The following is a 10,214-nucleotide window of genomic DNA, read 5'->3' on the forward strand; positions in this document are numbered from 1 at the left end:
AAAGCCAAATGTAGAGATTCTTTTGGTCATAACTCCATTATTTTGTTCATCTGAACAAAGTGAATTCGCACTGCCAGTCTTTGCTCACACAATCGTATTCATCACCAATCTAAAAACATGCCATATGTACACAGTGCTGGCCTTAGTCTTGTTCATTCATAAGAGACCTCTCAGCATTACAGTACAGTTAAACTGCTACACGGGGCTGAAGATGTCAACATTCAAGTGGAATCAACTTTGTGGAGAGGCAAAGTAAAAGAAAAACCACTTACAACCTATAAGCTTATTTGTATCACCTGACACCACCAGCCCAAACCTGGCCTCCACCCTGCATACTCTGCGCCAGGTCTTTTGATTTTGGAGTCATTGTGCTCTGTATTAAGTCTCATTGATTCATAAGGTCCAGTTCTTCATTGAGAGTTGAAACAGGAAATATTTAACACATTACAGTAGAAGTCCCATATGCAACACAAGTAGCTAAAGAGGGATGCGACTGGTAAAGGCATTGGGGGGGGGGTTCTTGGCAACACAGGAGTTATCTTGACAGATAGAAGTGCCTTAACTTGAAAACCAAGGCATGTGTTAGGGTTTGAGTGACTTGGAGTAGGGCACGGGGGCGAACAGTGAACAACCTCCAGCTGGCTGCTGGGAGACAAGTTTGACATGCCAGCTCATTGTAACTTGCTGAGAGAGGAATTACAGGCAGCACAAACAAACACAGTCTCTCTCTGGGCCTCTGGAGCTGATGAAGAAACAATGAAAAGAGAATAAGTCAAAGAACAGATGAGTAAGAGCAACAGAGACATGATAATATGATGTGATGCAACTGGCATGTAATTTCATCCATCTGTCCAACAATAAAACGTTTAAATGATCCCAATTTTTTCCCCTTCTCACCTGTAGCCCCCATGCAAGATCTCAGCACCTTGAACGAACAGCATCGGGAACAGAAGCTGTTGCCACAGTTACTGCAGCTCCTCTGTAATATGAAGAGACACAGTGTTGAAGCTCGTGCCAATAGAACAGTAATACAAAATTAAATATGATGATGACGTGATGCCTAAAATTATCCCCAGTTCTTGTCACAGGTTTTCAGTCTCACCCTTTTCTTCAGCACTGAGAAGACGGCATTGCAACTAGAACAATTGCCTTTGGAGAAAAAGATAAGACAGTGTGGTGAAATATAAAATAAAATAAGATATGAGACTAATTCTTTCGTCACTGAGGTATAACAAGAGAAAATAAAGCAGTGGATGAGTCAGAGCAGACTGACCTGTGCTGGTGGTGGGGTAGCGTTTACGCAGTTTCTCTGTCAGTTTGGACACCTTGCTGCGTATTGGTTCATTGCGGCTCAAGAGACCATTTTCAGAGATGGTGTCATACTCGGGAGCTCCAAGAGGCCCGTCATCATCCTCCTTAGGGAGAGGGAGGAGGAGGGAGGAGGGGGGTGGACAAAGGAAAAAGGCAGTTACTTACTGTGTAAGCTACAGTAACTGGAGTTGGTCTTTTGGAGTATGAAAACCTGGCCAAGAAACAGAGCCAAACTCAGCAATAAGGCTAAACTGGATAAAATTCGTAGTGATGATTTCAGCCAGTTTGACTAATAGATGTTTGGCAAATAAATCAAGCATGATGATGATGGCAGCTAGTAGGACTACTAGGGAGATAGACCATTGTATTTAGAGGAAAAATACATGCACAGTACGCATGCTTATACAGCTGGACTTGATGTATCTGCCAAACATAAGGACACCAAATCACCTGAAGAGCTGAGAAAAAAACAGTTTGCATCATTATATCCTAATAATGCTGACCATAATAAGCATTGTTTTTATCTCTATATCTACCTGCATGTTCCCCAAATAAGACTTGTCAAAAGATCTATTTCTGGAAACCAATGGCAAGGCAATCAGGTTGCAACAACCCAATCCGCTGAAAGGAACATCTACGACTTTACAAGATGGAGGACCAGGGAGTTTTCCAAAGAAAACCATCCACCCTCAACAAACAGGGCTTTTAGGGAACACAGGGAAAACAGGTTTCTGCTTCCTGTGTGTTGAACAGCATATCTACAAACTACAAAAGTCTGCCAATCAAAAACTATATGATATCATGCAGTAACTATTATAAGTATCACATGTTGCAGGTAAATTAAGAATACGCCTCTATGCAAAACGCTTGTTCTTAATGTGCTTTCAATCAAAACACACAAACACTGCAAAACATGAATCTGACTGAAATGGTTTGAGGAAGGAAAAGCTGATCTCACTAATGCAAAATGGCTCATGAGCAATGGCAGTCATGCGGACTAGAAATGAATGAGCACTGCATGATGGGATTACTGTCATCACTATCGCATATCTCGTGCCAAGGGAACAAGCACATGAACGGATGGATGGATGGGAAGTGCTGGGAAATCCACTTACCACTATGACCAAAGGGGTTTCCTAATCAGGAAGCAGAACAGCACATGAGAACAACATTACCCACAAACACTGATACTCAGTGTGATTACACAGGGACATACCCAAGACCATGCTTCAAAGGGCAAAGCAAGAACTACACCACAAGGTCACCAGCTTATAACACATGAAGTCGTTGCTCATGTGTCAAGCAGTTAACTGGGTGGCAGTGCATTAGCCTCTTCTAAACAGAGGGGGGCGACACTCACCTGCAGGGACATTGAATGCTCCTGAGTTCAGAGGACAGCAGAGAAAAAATACAGGAAGTAACAGGACATACATCATCAGATTTTTTTTCCACCACACGATGGCAAAGCTCCGACAATTGTGATTCAAATATTTTTTATACTGTGGCTTCAGAACATATTCAAAGCTTGTCACTTGTTGCACACTTTAATCTCCATTATAGTGGACTTTAATTATCCATGAAGACTGTGACACTCAGTCAATTTACTTTCCATAGCCATTGTACTTACTTACTACAAATTTAGGGGGGAAAAAACACAGACAACATTTACCTCAATGGCGTCCTTGAATTCATCATCAGGCTCCGCCTCCTCCGCTTCCTCCACACTGCCAGGGGACAGGTCCTGTCATCACACACATACATAAATTAGTAAATAAATACTGGGCTAAAGAGTATACGCCTGAATCCCTGGTGGTCCCAGGATCAGCTCCCCAGACAGGTCGTGCTATAACTGATCTATCTGAGCTGTTCAAGAAACAGGAGGATGTTATAAACTGTAGGATGATCAACTGATATTCTTGAACCTTGGTCACCTTGATTATTTTTGATCAGCGAAGTGATTCACGGTCACGTATGGATGGAGCAAATCTGTGCATGGATTTGCGTTACTCGTACTGGATAAATACATTGAGAGCATGGGATAAACTGGGTAAGAAGCTTAAAGCCATGGTTGATTTTAATGTAAATCACAAAGACTAAATCCTTCGGTATTCAAACCCACATGCAGTCTCCATCATGCTCCTTCCCCTTACCTCCAGACTAGTTGGTGTGGGGGTCCTGTCCAACAAGTTGCCCTGTTCCTGTTCTTCACATGCCCCCTCGGAGGTCTGGGCCTGACCAATGCAGGACAGCTTCCTGAGGTCCAACAACACTGGAACCACAGGAACAAACAACACTTTAGCTTCACTCTCTTAAATGAGAGTTAGTGTTTAGCGATGGCTTCTTCCAGATGGGATGAACTAACCTCTGCAGAAGTCTCTGTTCCACAGGAAGATGACGCTGTTGAGCCCAGCGAGCATCCAGCCCACGGGAGCGACATAGAGCAGACACACCAGTATTAACATCCCTGCATAGAACCTGGAGGGAGATATCACAAAACGGAGAAACCACCATATAAGTATTTATCAGCCAGTACATTCTAACATTAATGTAGTTAATGCTGTAACAATAAAATAATAAAACAGTATTTAAATTAAGATGCTTTCTGTCTAAACAACATACCACAGAGAGAGAGAGTGTATTTAACTAAAACTAGGACACTCCATGTCTCTATTTAATTATGCTTATACCGAATATGACCTTATTTGGTTTAAGGTAATCACAAAATGCTGCTAGGAAGTCCATGTAAATGTGGTCAATAACAACATCAGCACAGCAACAAAGAATAACTGAAGTGTTGTGAATGTGTGTGTGTGTGTGTGTGCGTGTGTGTGTGTGTGTGTGTGTGCAGATGCAGACCTTGACGACTTGGTGTGGTTGTCCCAGTACAGGACCTTGTAAATAGCTTCTGCAGACAGGCAGGCAGAGGACAGCATGTCATCCAGGTGCTTTAACCTGGTGAAGACAAGAAACATAAGCACACCCACAAACACTACAAGAACAAAGACACACTTCAACCCATAACTGAACAAATACCATGTACAAATGTCACGTGTACATATGACCTGCTTGTCGGTACAAGCCACAGTTTGTAAACCTGTTGCAAAAAGGGCAACTCATTAACATTTTCACTATTTTTAATTAAATAATGAAAACATGTCTATATTTACAAATCACTTATTTTATAATGGTATAAAACAAAGAAAACAAGCTAATTTAAAAGGAATCCTGTGGAGTGTGTGACCACACACAGAGCTGTAAGAACTTTTTTTAGACAGCTTTGCAAATGTTTTGTGATGAAGGAAATTAATTAAACAAGCGTGTAAGGCCTCGAGGATAACTTTATGTTTGGTGAGAAACAGTGAATGTGAAAACGCCACCACTGTAACCAACAAGTATTTACAAAAGTAACTGCGACGTGGCGTTAATTAAATTCAGGTCCAGCTTAAATGCAGAAACACACACACATACAGCACATTAGAGCTGAAACAATGATTTGACAAATGATTTGACAATTTTTATAATCAATTCATTGTTTTAAGTAATTTCAAGCCATAATACCAAACATCAAGTTAAGCTTCTCAAATGTGAAGATGCAATGTTTTCTTTGTCTTATGTGATAGTAAACTGAATATTTTTTGGTTTTGGACTGTTGGGCAGACAAAACAATAAAATTAAGGACATCTCCTTCAAGGGTTTCAGGAACACGTAATTGGCATTTTTTTTAAACTATAAAGACGATTAACGATTGATGGAGAAAATAATCGTTAGATGCAGCCCTGCAGCACATAATCCCATCCCCTGCATTGTCCATCTTACAGATCTTTGACCTCCAGCATGGCCTCCTGTTTGGTGAGATGCACCGTCTGCAGGTCTCTGCGGTGCACAGCGTGGTAGCGCCTCCTCTGGAGCTCAGCGTCTGAGGCTCTGCCCCCACACCTGTCCTGCAGGTAACCCAGGGCAGCAGGTGCCGTCAGTGCCACCACACCCACTGTGAACCAACCAACTGATACCAGAGAGGCAGACACAACAGCAAGTTAATAAATGATTCAAGTGTCTTTTAAAACACCAAACAAAAGCTGGATCAATATTAATGCCTAATGCCTCATCTTACCTTCATTAACAGTGCAGAAGAAGACGTTGAGGAATACACAGACAAGCAGAGAGCACAGTGGCATCTTCCATCTGAGGGATTTGAAAAAAAAGCAGATGGAATTGAATACTCCACTATAAATATGGCTTCCTGCCATTACTACTCAAGGCCAAAAACAATTATGTGATATGATGCTCAAACAGGCCAAAGACAAACACACATACACACCCAAGCAGGAAGCGAGTCAGCTCCACTGCATCTGCAACTGGTTCTAGAAACAGAGCCATTCTCTTATAGGACACCACCATGTTGAGGAGGTCAAAGTTTGGTGTACACCGCGGGCTCCCCAACTCGGAGGCATCTGGAGACCCAGGGGTCTCTTTAGAGAACATGTGTACAACCTCCCCCCCTTCCCCTGTACCCTGAGAGGGGTCCTGGGACACGCCGTGCATCGTCATTCCTGTTCAGAGAGAGGCAAAGAACGCAGGCAGGATTCAGAGGGTGATAGGACAGAAAGATTCCTGACTTGCTATTGTCACTGTCCCCGAAAGAGACATACTCTGGATCCTGTCAAACCAATTTCACAACTCGGTCCCAGTGAGACTAGACAGGCAAACATGAAAAGTACAACTTGAAACTGCCTGTACAGAAGGTGGGGAGAGGTCAGGAGACTGTAGCCTGGCTCAAGACTTAACAGAATCTTTCTGCAGTGATGGTGAAGTGTACTCCAGGGTGTGTCAGTACACCGTGACATCACAGTTAGGTGTGGGTGCAACACAGGCTGCACTCTATTTGACCATGCTGGCCGTAGTGTCGGCTGAAACAGTACAATTACATTTTACATTTGGATCCAGCCACCATAAGCCGCGTAATAAAGTACGTGTTTATTAGTCTGTGTATTTTACGAGGCTGTTGATACACGCTGTATTTTACTTACGTGCCACAAAGAGACGGCAGTTTGCGTGAGCATGTCTTTTTGTGTGCCAAATTGAAATGAAGTGGAAACCACACAATTCTGTGTGAACACTTCTGAAAGCATCACTGAGTTAGCAAGAGATTAGCAAAGTGTGTTCACTTTAAAGCGTTATTGTCAAGATGACCGTAAAAAACAGGTACCTAGTACAGTCTTCAAAACAGCTACTTTAACTTTTTCTTGTTCTTGTTCTGAACACAAGCAATCCTAACCTGTAACTACAGGAGTCATTTTTTCGAGTGCACTCCATCCCTGACCATCCTCCTTTGCAATACAATTAATGTGTGTAAGTCAACTGCTCATCGTGGCCGTGAACAGCCACGCAAAGAAGCACCTAACGTTAGACAGCGTCTCCTTAAATCAGTGCTGTGGCCTGCGAGATGCTGACAAACAGGAAAGTTAACTTGGCTTGCTAACAGAAGGACACTATATTTATATTATTGCTACTGCAGCCCAGCTAATACTATCTTCCGGGTATGAAGGAGATAACTTACCCCGAGCTGAGTGTCCAACAACAGCCAACTTGTGAAGCAGCAGCAGCGCTGAGAAGAGCTCAGGCGTAACTAGCGAGTGCCACCGACATCATCAGCCCGGAGGAAGGAAGAGCCTCCAAATTCAACCGGCGCGGTCACCATGACAGCAACTTGTCCTCCTGCTCGTGAGTTCACCTGTCGAAACGAGGCCGTTCACAAAACTGTCCAGTTGTCTGCGGAGAAAACCCGACGGGCAAAGCGGGTATTTTGTTGGTCCCTGCTAGCTTGGTTAGCTCCGTGTTGTTCCGAGTACGTCCGCTTCCTCGTCTAATCTAGGCGGAGTAATTGATAGCAGAAAAGGATCGAGTACGATACAGTCGATCACAGAGTAGGATGATCACTGGCTGCAGAGTTTAACTGATCTGGACTTCCTAAAATGGCATTTAGCGCGGAGGACGTACATGCAGATCATGTTGAAAAATAAATAAACATGGCTACCCTCACATTATACTCCAGAATCTATAAATATGCTAATATTTTTCATTATTGAAGTTTAACTCCTGGACATAAAATGTCTCCTACTTCATTGAAAAGTCCATTTTCGCTGCCTGTGCACTGTAGCTGTGATGTCACAGAATCTTGCTTGTATGTACGACCCTTAAACTCAGATTTAAGGTGAGCAGAGAGAAACTTTCCATCTTAAGCAGATGAATGTGAGCCTTCACGTGTCAAACTCTGCACAGACGTCATTCTGCACAGTCGAGATCAACAATCCAAGTGAAGTAACAATAAGCAAAACACATTTTTTAGTGGAAGGAGACTTTCATAATAGCCTCACAGAACAGCTCAGCTGGAGAGCCACACATTCCCACACAGCAATAATTCATTCACACTGATTTTGTTTCGATATGCAGTTTAGAAGTGAGAAGTGAGCGTCCTTTACTTGCTGATTGGGCCTTATTACAGAGTGAAAATGACAAATGGAAGACTTTAAGTTGACCACAGCTACTGCTCTCAGTGAAGGAGGAAACTGTCAAGTGCCACCAGTCAAGCTGTGTTTGGGGTGGAGTGCCAATGTGATTTAAAGTGATCAATTCAGTGGGAAATTTATCCATTAAAACACACACACACACACACACACAGCCTCTATTTTCTTATTATAACGTCCAATCAAACTACTGAGTCGGCAAACAGGTAGCGTGTGATGGGACGAGACTATCTCCTGGGACACTGGAATGGTTTAATTAAGCCCTCATGAAACTGTTGCTGCAGCAAGTTTTTATAACTCCATCATGCGGCAGCAACGGGCTCTTTGAACTCATATGAGAAGATGTGATGTGTCTGGCTACACACCGAGTTACCCGTGAGCTGAACAAGTTAAATCCATATTCTGTTTGTTTTTTAAGCATATCCAAGTGGTTATCGGGTCGATAGGAGAGTTTCTGGTTGACGGTAATGTCTTGTGAACTGCAACCCAACAAGATTGTGATTACATGGGTTTAGTAGTGATGTGATTTCTTTGTCGCCCCCCACTGGCCAATCTTCTCTCTTCTGTTCTCAAACCTGGCTGCAGTCAAACTCCAAACACTCAGTTGACACTGAACGACTGACTTCTTGAGGTGGACTGGGACTCTGCAGTGTCTGTTGTTGATCTGGACCTGGAGTCAGTGAGTCTACTTGAGTAACTTATGCGCTTTGTTATTTTCCCACTTCTGACTAAATCAAACAAAACAAAAGCTGACATACTTCCCTTTTTTTTTTTATTAATCAAATTATTTTCTATACAGTATAGTCAAAATATTTGGATACATTAGGCACACAATGAAATTGCAAGATAACCATGAAAAAGAAACAAACTGATAATAATCATAAAAACAAGTTGGAAAATGGCACTGAAAGGTTCCACACATTTCATATCAGAATCAGAAATACTTTATTTACCCTAACCCTTTATTTCCTCAGTATTGTATCCAATACTGTGCTGGCAGTCTGGAAAAACATGTAAAAAAAAAATCTTTTACATAAAAATGATGAAATTTAAAAACATATTGATATTGAGAATTGCATAAAATCAGCTGTTTACATCCCACATAGCAACAGTTTGATCGTGAAGACCTTCTGATCTACTGTAGCTGCTTGCTGTGTGAACGCTGGTGGAATTTGAGCCCCCCACAGTTTCTGAAAGACTTCCCACACTGTCCGCAGATGTAAGGTTTCTCCCCGGTGTGGATACGGAAGTGCCTGGTTAATGCCCCAGAGTGACGGAAACACTTAGAGCAGACAGAGCACGTGTACGGCCTCTCTCCCGTGTGGATGCGAAGGTGAGTCTTGAGGTTCTCCATGCGGTTGAACTCTCGGTGGCACTCTGTGCAGCGGAAGGGGCTGCAGCCCGGCGGGTAAAGCTGCAGTCTGGTCCTCTTGCTTCCTGCTACGGGCTGTTGGCAACACTGCTGGAGCTTCTGCTGGCACTGGCCGGAGTGACGCCGCAGCAAGCTGGGCAGGTGGAACGTCTGACCGCAGGACTTGCAGGCGTAGAGGTTGGTGAAGGTGTGGCCGAGGTTGCGGCTGGTCCGTACGTGGACTCCGTAAACCTGTGGAGGGGCTTCTGAGAGGGGAGCTGGTTCTGCCAGCTGGAAGATGTTCGGGAACTCTGAGGAGAGGGATGGAACATCTGTCAGTGGTGGGAGATTGGTGGCCTGGTGGGAAGGATGAGCTGTAGAAATAAAATTTTAAAAAAAAAGCACACTTCAGGGTTAAACTGAAGGAAATTTGACCACATTTTCACTTTAATGCCATTTAAAAACAGTATGTAGTAGCCACATTTGAATATTTTAGTGCAACTTTTTCAGTTACAGATAATCCTCATAAGAATACACAGCAAATATATGTACATGCAGTAAATTTGCAAAAACTTTGGCACCAGCACCTGAATGCATGAAGATGATGCAGTGAGACTGTCACATGGTTATGATGCAAACTGGCTGATTACATGTTGGATGTAGAACTGATCAATACTACAAAAGGCAATCAATGGAAAGGCACTAGGCTGAATTAAGTTTGAGCGGACATTTGATCAAACTCAATATTAGCAAAGATATATTTTATTATCACTTACTGCCTTTGTTCCAGCAGCCGAAATCAGAGTTTCTCAGACATTGAGTACTTAGGATGTAAAGATAATGAATATTAAACATAGTAACACCAACCCGAATAGCTAACCCCACTTCATCTGTTGCTATAAAAAGGGGTGTTTTGTGGTCGTTTCAGACACTCATTGTTTCCCTTCTTACCCTGATCCAGCCCGGTGCAGGACAGAGTAGTGTTTGAGTCTTGGCTCTGAACATCCAGCACATCTGGTTTCCACTCC

The 10,214-nt window shown here is 43.0% G+C and overlaps 1 protein-coding gene across 2 annotated transcripts; it reads right to left on the reverse strand.

The window, feature by feature from the left end:
- Nucleotides 1–513: 513 nt before the first annotated feature.
- zfyve27 (zinc finger, FYVE domain containing 27) lies at nt 514–7,159 on the reverse strand. 2 transcript variants are annotated; one of them, XM_070917388.1, is made up of 13 exons: nt 6,869–7,159; nt 5,630–5,861; nt 5,423–5,493; nt 5,128–5,314; nt 4,168–4,263; nt 3,674–3,786; nt 3,462–3,580; nt 2,981–3,052; nt 2,672–2,692; nt 1,274–1,415; nt 1,103–1,149; nt 898–979; nt 514–742 (listed from the first exon to the last, which is right to left on the reverse strand). In XM_070917388.1, the coding sequence occupies exons 2-13, from the start codon at nt 5,857–5,859 to the stop codon at nt 672–674; spliced, it is 1,251 nt and encodes a 416-aa protein (XP_070773489.1). In that variant the 5' UTR covers nt 5,860–5,861; nt 6,869–7,159; the 3' UTR covers nt 514–671. The 2 variants fall into 2 exon arrangements, with proteins under 2 accessions (XP_070773489.1, XP_070773498.1); XM_070917397.1 differs by lacking the exon at nt 2,672–2,692.
- Nucleotides 7,160–10,214: the final 3,055 nt, after the last annotated feature.

This window comes from Enoplosus armatus, chromosome 2 (genome assembly GCF_043641665.1).
Source record: "Enoplosus armatus isolate fEnoArm2 chromosome 2, fEnoArm2.hap1, whole genome shotgun sequence".
Classification (NCBI taxonomy): Eukaryota; Metazoa; Chordata; class Actinopteri; order Centrarchiformes; family Enoplosidae; genus Enoplosus; species Enoplosus armatus.

What these genes read in the sequence shown, in the direction of transcription:
- zfyve27 (XM_070917388.1), bottom strand. Translation starts at nt 5,859, where the DNA reads ATGACGATGCACGGCGTGTCCCAGGACCCCTCTCAGGGTACAGGGGAA. An exon ending in CTGACTCGCTTCCTGCTTGG is followed by an intron (nt 5,494 to 5,629) that starts GTGTGTATGTGT and finishes CAAATCCCTCAG; the next exon opens with ATGGAAGATGCCACTGTGCT. An exon ending in CCACACCAACTAGTCTGGAG is followed by an intron (nt 3,053 to 3,461) that starts GTAAGGGGAAGG and finishes GTGTGATGACAG; the next exon opens with GACCTGTCCCCTGGCAGTGT.